This window comes from Tympanuchus pallidicinctus, unplaced genomic scaffold (genome assembly GCF_026119805.1).
Source record: "Tympanuchus pallidicinctus isolate F22 unplaced genomic scaffold, pur_lepc_1.0 scaffold1, whole genome shotgun sequence".
Classification (NCBI taxonomy): Eukaryota; Metazoa; Chordata; class Aves; order Galliformes; family Phasianidae; genus Tympanuchus; species Tympanuchus pallidicinctus.
Window position 1 is genome coordinate 1714367 of NW_026294618.1, and position 22762 is coordinate 1737128.

The window sequence follows — 22762 nt, forward strand, 5'->3', positions numbered from 1 at the left end:
GCGTTGGACGGTCTCTCGTGAATAAGCTGATGGGGACAGAGGGAACTTCCTATACCATGTGAGGAGCAAGCGAGTTTAAGTGGTCTTCAGGGTGTATTTGCTTAGCGTGTTCTTTATCAGGGCTTTACGAGGGAGGGATTCTATGAGGACTTTAATATCTAACTTGACAATTATTTGCTGCAAAGCTTTTGTAATGCAGCTCAAGCCTCTCTGGTAATCCTGCAGCACTCAGGCCTGTGGGTTGTCGGTGTGTTTCCTCTGGTGAAGTGATTATAGGCATTTACATTTCATATTGAATATCTGTTCTTTCTGGCTTTGGTCAGCATCTTTGGATAGTTTTTTTTGCCATGTTTTTGCAGTTCCAGGCATGGGAACAAGGTGCTCATATATTACAAACTTGAAATGATACGGTAGTTTGTGCCAGAGCTTACTTTGCTGGGGCTTGTTGGTTTCTTCTATTCAGCTTTTCAACTCAAGCACATGAAAGCCTCCCAGATATTCTAAACGCCATGAATCTCTGTAGAGATGCTAATGAAACAGTAGTTAAGAGATTAAAGGCCTTTGGAGTCTACAGCCTGGATAAAAACCAAGTCAAGACAGGAGCTAAACGGTCCCCTTGTATCCTCATCTAACCTGATTCCGTTTTCCTAGTCGTAAAAGTCTTCGAATCTTGGAGTTTGTGCATGCTTCCCTCCTGCTAAGCCTCAGAAACCACAACAGTAATTACAACATTTCATTAATGAGACGGTTTTTCCCCTCTCCCCTTGTATTCAATGTAGTACGGTTTGCTTTTTAACAGCGTAACGATGGCATCTGTGATTCTTCATACACTCTGCTCTCAAGGCATCCTGGCAAATAGAGATGAGTGCCACTCTTCTGCTGTCTCATCTAACATCTAAGATTGATTACAGCGAGTTGTAATGTTTAAAATATCACTTGTCTCATATATGCATGCATTGAATTTCAATAGTAGTCATATTGTTTAAAATGTTGTTTGCGTATTTTCGAAGATGATGAGTTGTTCTCGTTCTAGAAATCCTCCATATTAGGTTACAGGCAGCAAGGGTGGCTGTCCCTTAAGTGACATCTGTCAGGGATACTGTCAATATTTAGCTGATGCTAAAGGAAGGAGAATTTAAAAATTCAGGAAGATTATATCTGGAAGAGTTGGAAAGTACAGAAAGAATTTGTTAACCATACAATCAATTTGGTTACTTACAAGAAATGCAGTCTGTGATGATTTTTTGTTATTGAAGTTATCTCTTAAACTTCTCACTTAAACAGTCTTTGTTGGGTTTTTTTGCATGCAAGATTACACTGAGATTTCATGGCTTCTCCACATTCAACACAACAATCCATGGCAGTCTTTTCTTTGGTCCTTTCTTAAGTTGCTGTTCTCTTATTTGGAACATAGGAATGCTGTGGGAATAAAGAGATTTGATTTTACACGATCAAGCTTGCTAATTAATTACTCTCATCAACACCCTATCAATTTTTACTTGGTGGAAGAGCATCTGAAGACATTTAGTACATGTCCTACAGAGTACTTTCCCAAGGGAGGTACCTCTGTTTCTTCTGTTGTACAACAAAATACACCATTAAATGCTGTGTAAGACCAGTGAAGATTTGTCCTGTTTATGGCTTTACAATAAATGATAAAAATTTATATCTAGAAAACTGAGAATAAAGCTGATACAAGCCTGAGTAGCTCCTGTTAGAAATAGAATGAAAAAGTGTATTTTACACCACTCATTTTTACGTGGTCCTTTTCAAGGTGAGTTATCACTGCTTTGATACAAAGGGCTTCACGTTTTCAGAAGCATTGCACAATTGCACTGCATGTGCTAATTGTGTATGCTGCTCATGTTCACATTTTGGTAACTAAAAGTAGTGTCCAGATCCAATTTGAAATGTAAAACATGTGGGAGATGTGAAAGGTACCCTCAGGATTTTGCTAGTTAGAAACAAATATGAAATTTAAAATATATTCTCTTTCATTAGCATACATAAGAAAATGACTATCAGTGACGTCTGAGGTATGAATACTTGGTCATTCACCGTGCACTGTGCAGTGTTTGTCATTTGTTCTGCTTAGCAGGGCTGTCAGAATGCAAATGCTCCAAAAGCTGCACATAGGCCACGTTGTTTTAAATAACCTTGAGGTGTTTTGTGTTACAATATGCTATTTGCTATTGGCATGTTATATAGTTTTTGTCAAGCGTACTAGCTCAAAGTATAGCTATCAGATTAATTACACAAGACTTACTTTGGATTAAAAGTAAAGACAGGGACAGTAATAAGCTTTGAATATTTGGTGAGGAGACTCATGAACACTCTGTGTTCTGGCCTCAGTTTCTGTCCAGTTTTTGGGAACAGAAGGATGTTGTGGAAACAGTGCTCCTCCTCCATCTGGGCTGTCACAACTCCATGGGACTAGATGGGCTCCATCCTAGGAGGCTGAGGGTTCATGAAAGGCAGGTCGTGCTTGACCAACCTCATCTCCTATGACTGGGTGACCAGCCTGGTAGACAAAGGAAAGGCTGTTGATGTAGTCTACCTAGACTTCAGCAAAGCCTTTGACACGGTCTCTCACAGGATTCTTCTGGGGAAACTGGCTGCCTGTGGCCTGGACAGATCTACCCTTCTTTGGGTAAGAAACTATCTAGAGAGCCATGCCCAGTGGGTAGTGGTTAATGGAGTGGAGTCCAGCTGGTGACCCCTTACAAGTGGTGTCCCCCAGGGGTCGGTACTGGGACCCATCTTGTTTAATATCGTTACTGATGACCTGGATGAGGGCATTGAGTGCACCCTCAGCAAGTCTGCAGATGACACCAAGGTGGGAGGTGGTGTGGATCTGCCTGAGGACAGAGAGGTCCTTCGGAGGGATCTAGATAAGCTGGATCGCTGGGCTGAGGTGAATGGCCAGATGCCGGGTTCTGCACTTTGGGCACAACAACCCCATGCAGCGTTACAGGCTTGGGGATGAGTGGCTGGATGAGTGTGAAGAGGAAAGGGACCTTGGGGGTGTTGGTTGATGCTCGGCTGAACACGAGCCCACAGTGTGCCCAGGTGGCCAAGAGGGCCAAGGGCATCCTGACCTGCATTAGAAATGGCCAGCAGAGCAGAGAGGTGAGCATCCCCTGTACTCAGCACTGGTGAGGCCGCACCTCGAGTGCTGGGTTCAGTTTTGGGCTCCTCACTGCAGGAAAGACGTTGAGGCCCTGCAACGTGTGCAGAGAAGGGCAATGAAATGGTGAGGGGTCTGGAGCACAGGGCTGCTGAGGAGTGGCTGAGGGAGCTGGGATTGTTCAGTGTGGAGAAGAGGAGCTCAGGGGAGACCGGACTGCACTCTGCAACCTCCTGAAGGGAGGCTGTGATGAGGAGGGGTTTGGCCTCTTCTCTCAGGCAACAAGCAGGACCTGAGGAAATGGCCTCAAGTTGTACCAGAGGAGGTTTGGGTTGGACATGGGGAAGAACTTTTTCTCTCAGTGGTCAGGCATGGAATGGCTGCACAGGGAGGTGGTGCAGTCGCCATCCCTGGCAGTGTTCGAGAGGCGCCTGGATGAGGAGCTGCAAGGTCTGGTTTAATGCTGGTGGTAGCAGTGGTGATGGGAGGGCGGTTGGACTCGATGGTCTTGGAGGTCATTTCCAACCTTGTGATTCTGTGATTCTAAGAGTGGGAACCAGGAGGCAGAACAGGACAAACAGGCAGGAGTGCATTGACAAGGGGACAGTGATAACCTTGCTTGGACTGTGCAAGTAGATAGTAAGCTGTGGAGATGTTTGTGAGTTACTGCAGAGTGATCCATCTGCAGAATGCAGTTGGATGAAAGTAGCCATGTGAATCCATTAGGAGGTTTCAGTGTTAGAAAGATTTCTGTATCATAAAACCACGGAACTTAACAGCTCTCTGCCTTTGGCAGTCGCTAGGAGATGCATGGTCCTGTCCATCGGAGGCTCTCTGCTTTCTGATAGTATTGAAGTCTGTGCTTTTGGCGTGATGACAGTTTATCATTAATGCCTTCTGATTCCAGTTCATTGGAATAGTCATGTCCAAGTGCAGCTGAAGCAAGTGGCTTTTTACAGAAGAGGAGGACCCACTCATGTAACATGCAAATCTTCCGACCTCTGTCAAGTGCTCTTTGTGAGCTGTGGTTTCCATGCACAAGCTGTTCACGCACGTGCAGGAAGTTTTCTTGACTTTTGCTAACTACAGTAAAGTCAATGAAATTAGGGAATAAATGATTCGTTGTAAATATTTAGTGAACTGTGACTAAGCACCTTTTAATAGAAAGTGTCAGCATTTCAATTCCACAGGCCATTTATGAACAGTTGTATTTTATAAGGCACTGTGTCATGGCTCGGGATATTTACAGCACATCCTTTTTTTAGTGACTGTTTTTCATTTGGAAGATGGATGGGAATTTCCTGAAGGTGCAGAGCACACTCACAGTGTGTCACTGGAAACAACACTCCTGCACTTTGCATTTCCTTCCGTCCAGGGCTGCAGGCAGAGCTGTAGGAAGGCACTCAGCTGCAAGGCTGTGAGAAGTGAGGAGGGGAGGTTTAGCTAACCTACTATTCGGAGGAAGTCTTTCCCCCCGAGGGTGGTGAGGCAGTGGCACAGGTTGCCCAAGGAGGCTGTGGATGCCCCATCCCTGCAGGCATTCAAGGCCAGGCTGGATGTGGCTCTGGGCAGCCTGGGCTGCTGGTTGGCGACCTGCACACAGCAGGGGTTGGAGCTGGATGAGCACTGTGGGCCTTTGCAACCCTGGGCATTGCAGGATTCTCCTTCAAGTAGTCAGTCTAGGGGAGGGTAAGTGGGTCCGGAGTTGGGCAGCGAGGACTAACATTTGAGTCATAGAAGCGTTTCAATTTCTGTCAATAGTAAATGTTAAAGTAGCACGTCAGGAGGGTCAAGACCAGACGTTCTTCGGGTTTCTTTCTGCTTCTCAGATGAGTGAGATAACTCTGCAGACATTTCTGCTAGAGTCCTTTCATAAAGCTAAGATGCAAAAAATGTATCAACTTGGAAAAACCAAGGGCAGTTCTCTTTATCCCACTTACTGTTCATATACAGATCCACTCTAAATCATTCATAAGATTAATCGGGAAAGTGAATATGATCTCAAGTTGTATTTCTTCCTGCTTTCACTTCCTAGGGAAAGCCATGCCTTTCTTGCTTCTTCCTTCGTCTCCACTGATAATAAGGAGTGTCAGCAGATATTTCAGAGGGGAAAAATGAAATTTAAGAAGTTGATTCCAGGGAATGGAAAAGAATAGAGTTGTTAAGGCCCCAACTCCTGGGTGGGTTCCTCCACCCACTTGGTCACCATGAGATTGTCTTATAGGTCCTCCTCCGTTTCGGACTGGAGAGACCACCTCTTCTCCCACTGGCTGCTGAATATCGCTCCTGTTGCCATCCCCAGTAACCACACTAATTGCTTACATGGAAAAGTAATATTAGGAAAATATTAAGAGAAGCTAAAAATACATTAAACATGATATAGCAGCTGGAACCAGGGAGAGCCAGCACCTTCCACCAGCCAGATCTCCACGGACCACCAGCAAAGCGCTGCGGGGCCCACTGCAACCGTGCAACCACATAACGTGCTTTGGAACATTTACATCAAATATCACCTCCTGCTTTTTACCTTGACCTCAGAAGACTTCCCCAGCAAATGATAAACAATGAACTTACATAGTGTGCCCAAGAGACTTTGGTTCTAAATAAGCCCTGTATGATGCCACACATTTTCGAGGAAGCAGAGCTTACCAGAGACCACACAAATCTCAGCCACCAGCACCATTGCTTGTGTGTCGAGTGATGCCAAGCTGGGGCTTGAAGAAGCAGTGACTGTGCCTGGGTATAGAAGCACAGTCAAGATGCTTTGAAAAAAGAGTCGGCCCTTTGCAGCACTCTGCTCTGTGGTACCTGCAACTGGAGCCTCTTGCTTTTCTCCGACTCCAAAAGAGAAAGAAAATGAGAATTGTTCTGCTAACTGCAGCAAGGATAGAGACACTAATTATTTTCCTGTAACACCTCATTCTGGTACCAGAAATTACCGTCGGTTTTGTCTCTGTACTGTTTGATTCAGTGTGTGGAAATGGCAGCTTTTCCTGGGAAGAGATTGGTCTTTCCCTGCTGCCAACTGTTGTTTCCTTGGCTCATGAGGAGGAAGGGAATGGGGAAGACAAGATACTGAGTGCGTTTCCTTTAAGCATGGCACTTTCTGACTTCTGTCTATAGTGATTAATTCTTGTTGTTGAGTGCAGTTCATTTTAAGCACTATTTGCCAGAGAGCATCTCTTGGTATTGCTTAGGATGCAGCACATGTACTTAATTTACACAAGGAAGGATTTTTCCTTCTGCAATCACAGAATTGTGATAAAATTGTGCTATAAACCTCACAGCTGATCCACTGGTCAGAGTAACTGGAAGTGTTTGTTGGAATTGACTCTCTGGAATAATTTTTTATTTCATCTAGCTTATCTGTTGGGATAAACAAGGGAAGCTGAAAGGTCTTCCCTGATATCATATAACCATAGAATTGCTCAGGTTGGAAAAGAGATCATTAAGTCCCGCCACAACCTAACCATACCACCCTAACTCTAACAACCCTCTGCTAAATCACGACTCTGAGCACCACATCCAAATGGATTTTTCAGAATTCCATGTTAGAGCAAAACTTTCTGAGCATTAGTTTCCAAGCACGCTTCCCACTGAAAGAAAATTTAAGCAAGCTGCTTCATGTTGCTTCCTCTCTGCTTTGGGAGTGCTGCTTCATTAACTGTAGAGCTGAGGATTTTGATGTTGTACTGAGGGACATGATTTGGCGGTAGATGGTGGTGGTGGATGGATGGTTGGATGATCTCAGAGGTCTTCTCCAACCTTGGTGATTCTGTGATTCTGTGATGCAGACCGTTGCTGTTGTATTCAACCCCATCCCCAAGTCGTGAGATGGAGTGGGGTGCAGAAGGCAGGGTGTCCATCTGGGCTTTCCAGATGGCATGGCAGGCTGCAGCTTTGCCCTGTTGTGCATACAAGTATAGCTTTGCTGTTGTTTTCACCATTTATTTTTTTTTTAACATCTCATAAGTTTCTGTAAGCAATTACATAGCGGGGAACATACCCTGATTATTTAATGAGGCATTAATTGTGTAAGTGATGATTTAGCATTCGTGTTTCAGTGTTGCTGTTGGAGAGCGCCAAAGCAAAAATCCATGGTGCAATTAGTAGAGACGGATGTGGTCCTTGCTTTTGTTTTTGTAGCAAGTAGATCAAGCCTAGAGTGATTGTAAAACATCAATATTTTATAAAACTCTTCTTTTCTTCTTCCAAAAATTCTGCCAAATTGTACTTAAGTGAAGTCTTCTGAGGAAGAAGCCCGTAAGAGTTCTTTACTATAAATACATTTTTGTGATTTTAAGAAGAACGGGGTATTTATAATGGATTGAACCAGAGCTTCTCTGCTCTGTGTTATCTTTATAATGTTTGCCATAAAGTGCTTCCAGGCGACATCTTGACTTCTGTAATTTTTTTCTTCCTTTTCGTTGGTGCCTGGAACAGATTATTGTGGGTTATAACATTTTAAAACATTTAAGTAATCCATTTGAAAGCAGGAAAAGGAGCACACCATTGATATGAAATTGCACTGGCTCTCCAGAAAAGATTTTATCACAGAACTTCCAGTTTCTTACTCTAGGGAGAATGCTGCATAGTTTGGTTTCTGAAATAAAACATGTTTTCAAAGCACTGTCTTGGTAAGGGAAAATAACATCTTTTGGGAGAGTTTTACCTCCAGAAAGAAAAAATAATGAGTGTTTTAACTGTGGTCAGTGCATTCTGAAGTTAAACCTAAGCTAGTAATTAGTTTGCATTTTAATAGATGCACATGCTCTTGGAATAAAAGTGGATATATCTGATCAGTGCTAGTAGGGAAATGTATTTTATTTGTGTTTTTCACTCACAGGTTCAGTGCTAAGACGTAGTAATTACTGTAATGATTCAGTTTTGATTTTTGGTAACTGGGGGTCGTGTTGCTTCGTTAGCTGTTGAAGGTGTGCCATGCCATGAGTTTACCTCACTGTCTGTAATTGAGAGCACAGCTTTCCAAACTGTAGTTTTCAGACCACAGATTGTGCAGCAGTCATGGAATCATGGAATTGCCAGGGTTGGAAAAGACCCACAGGATCACCCAGTCCAACCTCCACCCATCACCAACAGTTCTCACTAATCCATGGCCCTCATCACGACGTCCAACCGTTCCTTGAACACCTCCAGCCTCGGTGACTCCACACCTCCCTGCGCAGCCCATGGCGCTGCCTGACCACTCTTTTGGAGCAGTACTGTTCCCTAACGTCCAGCCTGAATCTCCCCTGGCGCAGCTTGGAGCCATTCCCTCAAGTTCTATCACTGTTACACGAGAGAAGAGGCCGACTCCCAGCTCACCACAGCCTCCCTTCAGGTAGTTACAGAGGGCAGTGAGGTCTCCCCTGAGCCTCCTCCTCTCCAGACTGAAAGTCTCATTAAGTATTTTACAGTGCTTTTTTTTCAGTATGCATAATGGCTAAAAGAAATTTCAGAGTCACAGTCGAGAAGTAGCGCAGATATTGGTGTTCCAGTTGGGGCTGAGGGTGCTCATGAGAAATGCTGTGGTTGGTGAGGCACTGTTCATCTCAAGGAAGCATGTCTTTGTGAGGAGATCCTCTTTCTCACTACCTCTGAATAGCTCTGACATAAGCACTTCCACCGTGACCAAATGACAATACAGGACCTCCCTATGCTAAGGTGGGCTTCGCTTCGGTGTGGAGCTTGGTGGCCCTGCATGTGGCAGGGGGGTTGGAGCTTGATGACCCTTGAGTTTCCTTCCAGCCCAACCATTCTGTGAACATTTTATTTTTCTCTCTAAACAAGGACCTTCAAAGACACTTCCTTGGCCAAGCCTTGGTGCCAGCCAGTAGCAGGAGCATGGCCGTGGGTTGCTCCCTGCTCCAGAGCAAAGGAGGAAAAGTGACAGTACTCAATGCATCGGTGTCACTTACGGATGTGCGTTCATTGAGAATTGGATGTAATTATCATCGTCTTACCAGGAAAGAACACATTCACAAGTTGTGAAATGAATTCCTGAGACAAAGAGCAAGCCCGAGCGGTCTTGACGTCTCAGAAAATATAAAAAGAATAATATTATTTCTTTGCAAATTAGCATAACGCATTCATCCTCATTTATATTTTTGTATCTTGTGGATTACTTTAAATGGCCTGTGGTTTTAATCTAGATTTAAAATAGCTAGGGATTTCCACATTTGGTTAACACTTATAACGTATATATATACAGTGAAATTATGTTTGGACTTCCTACTCTCCTCATTATTTTTTCGCTCCATCCTCATGAGAGCAGGCAGAAAATTCATCTCTCTTGGCTTCGTTAAATTCCATTTGTGTTTGGGTACATTGTTGTGATGAACTTTTTCCTAGCACAGAGACGACTGATCGCAGTCCAGTCGGCACAGTCTAGAAAGACAGTTGTCTCATTTATTTCCTGAAAAACTGAAACCCTTTGTGAATGAGCAAATGGAATGTATTATGCTATACAACTGGAATAAATTAGATCTTTCTCCTTTGCCAGTTGTAGGGATTTGTATCGTTAATTTATGCTTAAAACGCTTCGCTGTTAGGGTTTGGTGTGTTCTGATTAGTACACAATGGTACTGAAAAGGGTTCTTGCCACAGCTTTGTGTTGGGATAAAGCTGCTGATTTTCAGCACTTAGGAAGTGCTTGAAGTCCTATAAGGGAAATGAGCTTCCAAACCGGGGTGAAGCCAATTGCTTCCTTCAATAAGCAGGACTTTTAATGCACCTATATGATCCCTGCTGTTCTTGGTTATGAACAGAAGTCATGGTAACTGGGGGAAGTTCCTGAGGAGCAGAGAGACCAAATTCTTCACGCTAAGGGTGACAGCACTGAAACAAGTTGCCCAGAGAGGTGGTGGGGCGTCCTTCCTTCAATGGAGATAGTCAGGACCTGTCTGGATGCCCACGTGTGCTTCCTGCTGCAGAGAACTGCTCTAGCAGGGAGTTGGACTCAATGATCTCGATGTCCCTTCCAACCCCTTTGAAATGTCACTTCTGTCTTCAAAAAGGACAAGAGAGAGTGCGCAGGGAGTGACAGACCAGCCAGCCTCCCCCAGGGATGTGATGGAACAAGTCATCCTGGAAAACTTTTGTGAGCCTCTAAATATAAGAAGGTGATTCAGAGTCGTCATATTTACAAAGGAGACATCATACATCACTGAAGTGGTATTGTTCTGTGATGATGTACAGGAGGGGAATCAACTCTTTGAAAGGGTTGATAACTGCAGGACAAGGGGAAATGGTTTGAAGTTGAGGGAGGGCAGATTGAGATTGGATGTCAGGGGAAGTTCTGTGCTATGAGAGTGGTGAGGTGCTGGAACAGCTGCCCAGAGAGGCTGTGATGCCCCGTCCATCCCTGGAGGTGTTCAAGGCCAGGTTGGATGGGGCCCTGGGCAGCCTGGGCTGCTGTGAAATGGGGAGGTTGGTGGCCCTGCATGGCACAGGGGGGTTGGAACTTCGTGATCCTTGAGGTCCCTTCCAACCCAAACCATTCTGTGATTCTGTGATTAACAGGGAAAAAAAGAAAAAAAAAAAGGAAACTAACCTTTGTTTTTGTATTCTATGTAGTAAAATTGTAGTAGTTTTGAATCCTGTTTTTTATGGCAAATTGTGCATGATCTTTCTAAACTTTAAAGAGAAAGCACCTTGCAGTGTGACTTCATATCTCTGATACTTCAAATCCTGGCAAAGAACTGCGTCCCGTGTGATGTGTGAAGCCCACATAAACCTGATTTCCTTAATTTGAGCATGTAAATATATTCACTGTGAACTCTAATCAGATTTAAGATTGCCTTTTACTTTCACACGGCCTTTGATGGGCAGAAAGACATATAAGTAGACAACACACTGTTGACATAGTTGTTCTAATGCGTTTTCATGTAGTGCTGGTAGTTTGTGCTCATTGGTTACAAAAATGCACGGCTTTGATGTGTTCTATTTTCTCCTCAAAGTAAAGCAATAAGCAAGTAAGTTCATTTTAAAATGATATCCCTTCCCTCAGTCCACTGATGGTATTATAAAGAAATGATGTCTGTAAAGCAATGGTTTGTCATACCATCTCTATTATATAACGTATTTTAATGTCACACAGAAGCATTGAGATGACAGCTGGATGTCCTTCCTCCCCTTCCTGCCTTGGTGTGCAGACCTCTCTCCAGCATTATTCATCTTTGTTCTGTCACACTTTCTTCCTCTTTGATTTGGCTCTTTCATTCCATTTCCACTCTCCATACAATGCATTCTCCTGTGGGTACCTGATCAGTTTTCTGCTTTTGCACCGACACTCTTGGGCTTCTGAGAGAGGAACCTGTAGTTTCCCAAGCTTCTGTCATCTTCGGAACCAGATCTCAATATTTTTATCAAGGCAAGGCTGGATCAGGATCCTAGGCAACCTGATGAAGCTGTGGTGTCCCTGTGCATTGCAGGGCAGCTGGACTGCATGCCTCTAAAAGGTCCCTTCCAACTCTTAAGGATTCAATTCCACAATTCTTTGTCTTACAATTAGTCTCCTATGGGACCAAACCAAAATACTTCAACATTTTGCACTGTTGATTTCCCAAATTCTGTTGGTACTTATCTGTGGTGATTTGTGGTCTCTCTCCTCCTGGTATTGGAATTGCTAGAAGTGTTCTGAATGTTTTTGTGCTGCAAAACCAATTCTCATTGTCACCACCTGACCATCAGCTCTCTAATAACTGATATATTTAGGAAGAGACTTGTTTATACTATGAAGCATCTCTGAAAACTAGGCATGTAATTGTGTATTCCAGATGCACTCCTGACAATCAGTCGACAGTATTACTGTGTATTCTTGCAGTACTGAGGAGACATGAGCCTTGATACTATCCAGTCCAAATATATCTAATGGTATGTTTTCCCTCTGTGATTCTGTGGAATCCTTGCCTGTTTTTAGATTTGTAACAGTGAATTAGCTAGTTACAATATAGAATCATAGAACTGCTCAGGTTGGAAAAGACCTTGAAGATCATGGAGTCCAAGCACAGCCCAGCCATCCTGCCCCAACTCTAACAGCCCTCTGCTCAATCATGGCCCTGAGCACCACATCCAAACGGTTTTTAAACACCTGCCTGGGGATCCTATTCCTATTTAGTTCTATATGTAGTGAGCACTTGCATCCTAATGGCATTCTGCTGGGTTGGTTGATGAGTGCTGGCTGATGATGGAGGCTCGCTGGTTGCGTTGGGCCGCCTGCGGGACGTTGTGCATGTGGAAGTTACATCTGAAGGTTCCCATTCTGCTTTACCCTGAGCTGAAAGCCTTCCACCCCCCTGAGGAGCTGCCCCTCAGCCTCCTGTCTCTGGGCACAACAGACCCAGGGCGGTAGATGGAAAATAAGTATTATGGAATATCAATTTCTCAATGGAAAGGAACGCAGTTGGGGTAACTCCTGCGGAGTAGTGGTGATGGGTCAGGACAGCAGGCAGCAGCAAATAAATACCTCTGTGCTGCAGAGAGAGCAGATATCTCCTTGCTCTGAGATTCTCAGAGCCACTCAATAAAGATGAAGCCTTGAGGGACCATTTCTGTTGCTGCAATTCCTGTCAAGTAGAAAAAGAAGAGGAAAAGTCATTCAGGATTTCTAGAAAAGAAGAAAATGCATATTTCCCACCAGTCTCCTTCACTCCCTCTATGCTTTTCCTAAACTCGATCCATCAAATTTATTCAAGGTGGTAAATTCCACATCAGTTGGGGCAGCTTTGTTATGGTATGAACTCAATAGAAGCCCCAGTAAATGAAAGTATTTATTCTAGCTCCCTGCACTCCCAGCCACCCTGGCTGCACTTCCTTTCTGGCCAGCACTGCATTGCAGGGCTGTGGAGGATGGGAGGTCGCCACAGCTCTGTCTCCACAGCCACTTTCCTGGTGGTCCGGCCACCTGCAGAGCTCTGCATCGACCTTCTGGAGCAGGCCTCCATGCCTTGCAGCCTTTTAAAGCCTCCAGAAATGGAGCAAAGCAAGTGCTTTATCTATTTCTGTAACTGCCCAGGATTTTGAGGTTGTTGCATAGAGGTCTCTGTGCCACCAGCAGATGTTGCACCTTAGCATGTGCCTAGTGTGTCTCTACTATATGAGTATGTGTACGGATGCACAGGGTGCTGTGGCTCTTCATATGAGCTCTGAGTGCATTGGACATTGGGCCCTCTGTCGAGCTTGGAACCATCCTTATGGGAACTGAAATGAATTAGAAATAGAAGGTAAAATAAACAATAAAAGAGTTGTGGCAGTCTTTACATGAGGTAGCTCTTCCCTCAACCAGACTTATACTTCTTCCTTTTGTTAATTTTCATTCAAAGGAAATTAAGAACCTGAGGAGTAGGCCTATGTCCAAGGAGGAAAGGTTTAGATTTGATATCAAGAGGAAGTTCTTTACTATGAGATTGCTGGAACAGCTGCCCAGAGAGGCTGTGATGCCCCGTCCATCCCTGGAGGTGTTCAAGGCCAGGTTGGATGGGGCTCTGGGCAACCTGGGCTGCTATGAAATGGGGAGGTTGGAGGCCCTGCAGGCAGTGAAGGGGTTGGAGCTTCATGATCCTTGAGGTCCCTTCCAACCCGTTTTATGAAGGCTCTTTGCTCTTTTCTCTCTCCACACTACTGTTCTAATCCTGTGAAATGTGGGGACGATGTTTCCACCCCTTTGTAAAAGCATTTCATCAGAACAGAATACCTCAGATGATCCAAAAACTGGATCATCTGAGAAGACTTCGTTATTCTATGGCATGGATAGCAGGCAGGTGCTTCTGTTCTCAGAGCACTCTTCCCCATCCTTTGACTGTTTTGATGATCTGCTAATGTATTCTGCTATATTTCCTCTTCACTATTTACCTACAGGGAAACATCTCTCTTCTGTTTTCAACAGAATTTGTATGTGGTTCATAGGAAGACTTAATTGGTATACCTAACAAATGGCAGGTTCTTTTAAGAATTACTTGCTGAACCAATATAAGCAAAGCACACGTGAAATAAAAATCATTAGTTGTATTAAAATAGCAAGTTTTATTTCAGTTCTCAGAAGCAAGGGCATCAGATTTTGGATAGGTGTGCCTGGAACATGAATTTCAACTTGGTGTTCTATGTAATAAAATAGTTACTTTTGTTTTATATCTCTCTACCTTGTGTTCCAGTATAGAATTTCACCAAAACCTTTGACTTATCCTCTGCATCAGAATGGAGCAAAAGATTTGCCATCTGTCTCCTCTTAGATCAATAGTTTGTATTTTTATGGCATTTCTTCCACATTTCATGCCATTTTTGGAGCTGGAAGTTACCTTTCTGAATGGCTTCTGAATGCAGACAGCCAAATCTCTCAGTAGAGTCAGCACTGTGGCTCAGAAATAGCCTTATGCTGCCCAGGGAGGTGGAGGGTCACCATCCCTGGAGGTGTTCCTAAAAGTTTAGATGTGGTACTGAGGGACACACATAGGTGGGAAATACTGGCGGTGGGCGGATGGTTGGACTGGATGATCTCGGAGGTCTTTTCCAACTTTGGAGATTGTATGATGCTGTGATTCCATGTAAGAATGAGCAGTACGTTACGATTGTTGTGGTTGGTTTGGTTTTGAATGCATTGCCTGATTAGAGGAAAAGTAATTTTTTCTGTTAAATTGCACGTGCATCATAATTAAAAATGAAATGTTTAGAGCTTGTAACGTATGAGCAATTGTTTTAAATCAGGGAGGTTTTTTATATCATTAAAAATTCCAGTGTAATGTGGCAATGAATAATTGTATTTTTATATGTATTTCCTATAGAATACACAGGTATTTGCAGTTTATAAAATATTTAATAGGATCTGGTGTGCTTGCAGTTCTGTGTTTGCAGTCCTAGGAAGGGTCTGACGTTATATTTCATGTACGTAAGAGAAAGGAATAAGAGAAAGGGAGATTCTTTGGGTTGTCCTTTTAACATTTCAGTTACAGTGAGCATATTTTCCTGCGCAAGTTCTCTAAATTTAAAAGCTCATTTTTGTGCAGAGAAAGAGGAATTTTTTTGTTTTTGTTTTGTTTTTTTCAGAAGTGCCTGGAGGAAATATCTGAAATCAGCGAGTGGCCTTTCACTGCTGTAATGATGTAAGGCCAGGATCGCTTTTTTGTTTTGATAGTAGTGGGATGGTGAGGTATTTTCAGTGAACCCTTGTTAGGCCTAATTGCCACCACTTGGGAATTAACAGTTTTAAGGTTTAAAATTAATTTAGCTGAAATGGGTGGGAAGTGAAGCAAGTCTATGGAATGACCGATGCCTTGGATTTCATGAGTTCCCTTCATTTCTTGAGTCTTCCGTTGTTGGAAGGAACACATTTCAAGAATATTGTGCTGTTCCCATTGCCAGGTTGAGCTGTGAGGAAAGCTGTGATGTGCAGAGCTCCACACCAGCCCTCTGCTGCACACATGGGAGGTGGGAAGTTAGCTGAGCAAATGGCTCCGATCCTTTTCTTCCATGTGTTCTCTAGCCGCTCTGCCCCAAGCCTGTATCTGCTACCTGAGGCTGTGTCCAAAGTGCAGGACTCGGTACTCAGCCTTGTTGAACCTCATTCCATTGGCCTCAGCCCAGCTATCCAGCCTGTCCAGATCGCTCTGTAGGCCTTCCTACCCCCAGGCAGATCAATGCTTCCCCCCAGCTCAGTGCCACCTGCAGACTTACTGAGGGTGCCCCCAGTGCCCTCATCCAAATTGTCGATCAGTACTGAACGAGTCTCTTACCACCTCTTTCTTCCATCACTGTCATGTTTCTCTTTTCAGAAGTAGCAGGACAAGGTTTAACATTTACTACAGGAATGCTTGTGTAGACTTGTGATTCTGTTCATTATAACGTGGGAAAATGTGTTCTTCATTTTTAGATAAGTCAAAAAACTGAGATAAGGAAATGGAAGGATTTTGATGTTCATTAATCCTTAATCATTCATAGAAGTGGCTGACTAAATAGGCAAAATCAGTGGTACTTTTTTATAGTGTCCTTCTGTAATAGGTTGTGTGGCTCATCCACCCAGCGGAGGCATGAGCAGCTCTGTTCTCACTGACCTGGAGTGGATAGGAGTGAGTGTTGGGTGCACAAATTGAGCAATCCGCAGTTGTTTGGGACACCGTGAGACCTTCACTGGGTCTTCAGCTGTTGGTCTGAATGAATTCAGTCACATAAATCTGTCAGTCTCATTTAGATGTCTTGGATATTTCAGATTTTCTTTTGTGATGTTAATAATGTTATCTCCATCTGGCCTCCTGTCATTCAGTCTTGCAAGGCAAACTTTAACAGCCTCTCAGTTCATAGCGGGGCTTTCCATATCTAATCACTAACATTTCTACTTGGAATAAAATTCATTTTGCCTTTGAACACTTTTATTTGCTAATTGTGTAGGTGAAGGGGGCTGCAAATACAGGTATATTCTGAGTGGATCCATGTTACAGCTTTGCCTACTGTTTTGGTTTTTTTTAAGATGTTCCTACAGACTGACTTTCCCAGTCGCCATGTACTTCAGAATGCATTCTTAAAGCCCTTTTGTCCCTTCAATCACATTAATTAGATTTATATTTCTTGCAACACACTCAGAGACCCATTTCCATATGGTGCACAGGTGCATTAAGCTCGTTCTTACTCAGATGTTTTTTATTTCACTCGAGACCACCTACCTGGTTTCTTTTTAAGTCCTTTTCGTAACCTTGCAATAAACTTCTCTCTTTCAGGTTTTCCCTGGGAGATGCTCGCAGGCCGCTCCATGAGTCTGCCATCTTGGTGGAAGACATCGTCCACACTCAGCTGATAAATCTGGTAAGAACATAACTGATACAGCAGGCTCTGCTCTGAAACTCCTTGTAGAAGCATACAGCTTTCATGATCCAGTGACTAAGAACAGATCGTTCTGGTTTTAGGACCAAATAAATGCAGAAATTGTGAGTGATGTTTTGCCCACAGTAATGTGGAGGAGCTACTGCTAGACTTACATATCAGTAGTGCACACCTCACTTATGGTTACATGTTGTGTTTGTGTGAGAGCTGAAAATCCTCTGCCACTGGGAATGACGCTGATGCATTTCTTTTCTGTTAAAAATCTTAAACTCTTAAAAACATTTCCAGTATCTGAAGAGCTCATTGGGAATTTTTCTCTTTTATTCCTTGTTGTGAATGCGTTATTATTTGCTTAATATTTCTGCTTAAATATTTTTACTGTTCAGTGTTTTGATTTCTGTCAAAAATTATTTGGAAGTAGTAAATATTTCCCTTCATTGAAAGCCAATGAAAGTGTTGTATAAATAATCAGAAATTACTGAAAAAAGAAATTGTGGAAAAAAAGAGGTGGTTTTGAATATTGCAGAGGTGGTTCTAAAATCTGAACTTGCCATAGCTTTTATTTTAAAAACACTTTATGGATAGGCTAATGTTTCACACAAGAGCATGAGTGTGCCATCTGGCATTGGGTACTGGAAGGTATAGAAAGTTCAGTTACCTTGGGACACATGAAGTGTTGTGCTTCTCATCATTGAATGGTTCTTCAGCTCCAGCCACCAGTGTGTACATGTGTATGGAACTAGTAAATACAAATAATACTAAGGTATTGTAACTAGTGTTTATATATGGCTATTCCTTTGATTAGCAAAAGCATTGGGCTGTGAGCTCCTAGATCTTCTTTATAGATCTTCCGCTTTCTAATGAGCCCCTTCAGCAATCCAAAGGTTTTTCTGAATTTCGAGGTAGGTTTGGTAACAGCAGTAACAAGATGTATGGACTTGTATAAACGGAGACAATTCAGAATGGGGCAGACCACAGAGAAGTGATGATATCTGAGTCTCCCCTGCCCTCCTGTTGCCTGCAGGTGAGTGCTTTCCTTCAACTTTGCACTCAACCCTGCAGACATTCCTGCATGGCACTGACCACATCCGTGGCCCTTCCAGCCCTGGGTAGCGGTTCTGTGTTCATACCTCAAGCCCTTCATGTATCCCCTTCCCTGCATCACCCCGCACCTTGTGCTGTGGCTACTTTGATTACTATGCTTCTCATTATGCTCTGAGAGAAGGAACAACCTCTTCTCCTTCTCCACACGTTTCCCGCTGGTTAAACAGTGGGAAATATATGCTCCAGGCCATATATTTAGATTTTTTTGTTCTAGCTATAATAACTGTATAATAACTTGGATTATGAAAACTGATGGCTGTGGCTTCGCTCTTCCTTCAGCAATAATGTGGTGAAGCATCTGTGCTTTTGCTTTCCACCCAAGCTCAGCAGATCCTTATGTGCTTTTTGTGAAAGTACAACCTGTGGCCAAGTGGTCTTTGCGCTTAAATCAACGCTGGGCATTTGTGTCAGGAGTCTGTGACCCCTGGAAAACCCTGAGCGAGGTGTAGGAGCATGTAGGATTTCCTGACAGAAGGAAGAATGGGAACAGAGCTGCAGATAAACAGCTTTTCTAACCTTTCACCTCCGAGCCCAAGACAGCACTTTATTTCTGAGGAAGTGAAAGTATCTCTAATAGCTCATTGTTTTGACCTCTGACATTGGCATGCCGGAACTCTTCAATCATGGGCTTTTTACATGCTCTGGGTTTCTGATAGGGATCTTTGCACATTCGACATCCTTTACAACTGCACGTCCTTGCTGGGATGTTAGTACGTATTTGCAGTGCTCCACTTTAGAGATAGATGTTCATGTGGGTATATGCAGCACGAGAGGAAAACTTGTCTTGTAATTGGAACTGCCTGGAAATGTACTGCTTTCTACATAGATTTTGTCATACCATTCGTGTTAATGGACTGCATAGTTCTCATTATGTAATTTAATGATTTCCTCTCAAAATTCATGGCTTTTTTTCTCATGTGTAAGGCTGAACTGTAGAAATTCCTTTTATGCCTGAAGTACGACTGGCACATCACACACATATTTCTTAGTAAACAGTTGTGAGAAGAGCACATACTTGTTGATTAAGTCCAGATTTGAGCTTCTGAATTCAAAAATAAGCCAGCTTGATTACCTTTGATTGGTTGACTTCTGATATCTCTGAGGTTTATAGTTCCAGCTTCCTATTTTCAAATTTGATCTGAACTCCATTAAATCAGAGTCTGATTTGGACAGACTTATATGGTCACCATATCAACCCAATGTATACTTTATGAGGTCTGGCTGCTATAGCAAATGATTGCACTAACAAATGAAATCCTTAAAAAACAGTCTTATTTTAATCTGCGTCACATTTTATGAGCAATCTTTTATGTTTCAAACTATATGTAATAAGTTATACACTGCTTTATATTAAGTTAAATTGTGCTAGAACTATATAGCAACGTGTAGAAGGAAATGAGCATCTCCAGAGAATGATTCACATCATCCTAAAATTAGTTTCTGCATTCGATGAGATGAATCACCTCCTGAGGAATTTATCTCCCTAACTGTCTTGTAAAGGGACCCTGTGGTGGCTGTCTGGGCTTTGAGTATCAAGGAGATAGTGATAAACTTTGGGAGTCGAGTTGCATCTGATTTGTGTCAGTTAGAATACTAAAAGGAGCTTGAATTTTTTTTTTTTTTAATTATGGAAGTGTTTTGCTACTTGCATATCAAGCATTATAAAAAAATAAAAAAGCTCTATTTTTTTCAAGCATGATTTATTAAAAGAGCACAAGAAATATAAGTTTGATTGAAATCAAGTTGATTGTTGACCAATAGTATTTGTTCAGTAACTCATCTGTATGTATTTATATGCCTTAATATTAAACTGGATTCAATTATGTGAGCTAAGACTGGAATTCCAATCAAAGTTGGAATGACCCTTATGCGTCGGTAGAGGAAAGAGGTGGAAGAAAATGGCTGAAAAGAAAATTGTACCTGCATGAAAAATGTTCCATCAGAGAATTCAAAATGATGTTAATCAGCAGGGGACAAACTATTAAGGTACATTGAAAATGGAGCAAGGTTTCTTTGAGCTGCTTCTTCCATTATTGCCAGCACACATTGAATGTTCAGTAACAAAATTCAGTATGGAGTCCATCAGTTCTTTATTTTCAGGCACCTGCTTTAGCTCTGCAACAGAGGCAAGTATTTGGTGCAAATTTCTCTGTCTAGATTAAAGTTAGAAAAGTGTAATTTGTATTTTCTTTGCACTAAGATTGCACATTGTATTATCTTTTTGGTTTTGATCAAGTTGCTTTAAAAAAATAAATTACAAGAATTCCTCATTAAGGATGTATTAGTATGGACTATGTGGAACAAGTGCCAGTGAAACCAGAAAACTGGACAGAACTGTTGGATGGAGCAGCTGGTGAGGGCAGCATGTATTTTTTTTCTTTCTTTTGATTTGTTTTTTAACTTATGGAGTCTGGAATTGGGTGTTGCTTTGTGGAATCAGTGGTTGAATTTGCTGATCCTCATGGGTCCCTTCCAGTTCTCATGAGTTATTCTTCGGTTTAGTGAGAACTATTGGTGATGGGTGGATGGTTGGACTGGATGATCTTGAAGATCTTTTCCAACCTTGGTGATTCTGTGATTCTGATTGCTTCAGTTCTCTGCCTTTGTCTGTCATCATGTTGGAGACCAGCAGATGCCTTCCACTGGCTTTTATCGTTGGCTGCATTTTCTACTTTCAAAGTTAATTGACTGCCTTTAGGCTTCTTTCACACCTGTGATTATTTTCATGTCCAAAAGCTGCACTCCATGAAAAGGCGTAGTAAGGTCACCTGCACAACCTGCTGGTGTCTGCACATTCCCCTCCTTGGAGGACAACTCCTGCCTTGGGGCCATGGAGAAGCACTCATGGAATCACAGAATCACCAAGGTTGGAAAAGACCTCCAAGATCATCCAGTCCAACCATCCTCCTCCCACCAATGTTTCCCACCAAAGCACGTCCCTTAGTACCACATCTCAATGTTTCTGGATTACCTTCAGGGACAGTTACCCCACCATCTCCCTGGCAGCCCATTCCAGCACCTGACCACTCTTTTAGAAAATAATTTTTTCCTAACATCCAGCCTGAATCTCCCCTGGCACAACTTGAGGCTGAATCATCGGGGCTGTAGGGGAGAGGCTGTGCAAACTGTCAGATGCATATAGGTGGTCAGGAAGATACAGCAGTGCTGGAGCAGCCCGTCAGAAATGGGAGGAGTGTAGGACAAGCAGACAGGTTTCGTGGTTTCAAGTTCCATGAGATACAGGTTTCAAAGCATCATCTCTTGTAATGATCTATTAGACTCTTAGGAAGGCCAATCTGGTGGCCTTCTATGATGGAGTGACGGCTTCGGTGGATGGGGGAAGGGCAATGGATGGATCCCTGGATGAAACCCCAGACTTCTGCAAAGCCTTTGACAGGGTCCCTCACCTGTCAAAGTCCTTCTCTCTAATTAGGAGAGATGTAGATATAAAGGATGGACTGTTCAGTGGATTAGGAATTGGATGGCTGGATGCAGCCAAAGGATTGCGATCAATGGTTCTGTGCCAGGGTGGACACAGAACATGGTAGTGGTAGTCCAGATACCTGCTTTCACAGAATTCAGGTTAGCACTACATCTGAATTTCAATTCTATCTGTTTTGTTTCTGAAACATTGGATAATGTCTGAGAAGGGCATGGGTTTGGTTTTCCCCACTGAAAGGCATTCTGACGGTAGCAAAGAGTTCAGCAAGGGGACACGAAAAATTGCACATATGTATACTAAAAATATAAATGTGCTCATAAACAGCCGAGATCAAAAGTCCCCAAGTACTGGTAAGTAACCTTATCTAGCTGTGAAAGACTGCCACAGCACATTGCAGCAGCCCTGCACTACTTCCTCGAAACGTTTTCTCCACTGGAATTCTTTGTAAACTGTGATAAGTCATCGCTGAGGCTGTCATGAATGACAGAATTCATGTTAATGGAGCTGTGGTTTACTCCCTGTCAGCTGAAGTGTGTCTGCTAGAAGATGGATTCTGATCTCTTCAATTGATGTCAAATGATTTAAGTCAAACCCACTCGGCTTTTTAGAATGTGATAGTAGCAACTTAAAGGAACTTCAATAGCACAAATCATGTTGAACACAGTATCTGGTTTTGTTGGTCGCTTTTTTTTTCCCTCTATCACTTGCCTTTGTCTTCCTATGAAAGAACTTGATTTCATGTAACTTGTGCTGCTATGTAATAGATACTAACATTCCACACTTGCTTTCTTCTTAGTATGATTTAACATTCACACCACGTTTCTTCATCTACAGACACTGCATACTGACATTTCTATTTTCTTTTGATTCATTACTGTTGGAAAATAATTAGCTTTTACACAGCCCATGCGCTTGACTGAGAATCAGTCCTTTGATCTCACAGAACACAGGTTCACGGGTGAATAATCTGTGCTGGAGACTGAGATGTTTTAAGCCTACGTCAGTAATTCATGGATAGGATGCCTGCAGTGAGATGCAGAGATTCAGCATTACCTCACGTCCCTAGAAGTAAGAGATATGGATTACGTTGCTTTTTATTGTAAGGACTTTAATTATTGGGGAGTCATTTGGTACAGCAGTAAAAAGGAATGACGAAAATGCAGAGACAACTGTAAGGACAGGTTTATTGGTATGAAACGCCAAGTACTTCAGTATGAGTGCTGCGAATGTTCTGCTCTCAAAGGACCAAACATTTTCTGCACAAGTGTGATGAGCTGGTTTTG

The 22762-nt window shown here is 42.8% G+C and overlaps 1 protein-coding gene across 4 annotated transcripts in view; it reads left to right on the top strand.

The window, feature by feature from the left end:
• The window catches only part of SUPT3H (SPT3 homolog, SAGA and STAGA complex component), a 268403-nt gene that overhangs the window by 115424 nt on the left and 130217 nt on the right, over positions 1 to 22762 (top strand). For all 4 annotated transcript variants that reach the window (XM_052693150.1, XM_052693143.1, XM_052693167.1 and 1 more), the window contains one exon: positions 16831 to 16915. In XM_052693150.1, the coding sequence (XP_052549110.1) occupies positions 16831 to 16915 (85 nt within the window). The remainder of the gene's footprint in view (positions 1 to 16830; positions 16916 to 22762) is intronic.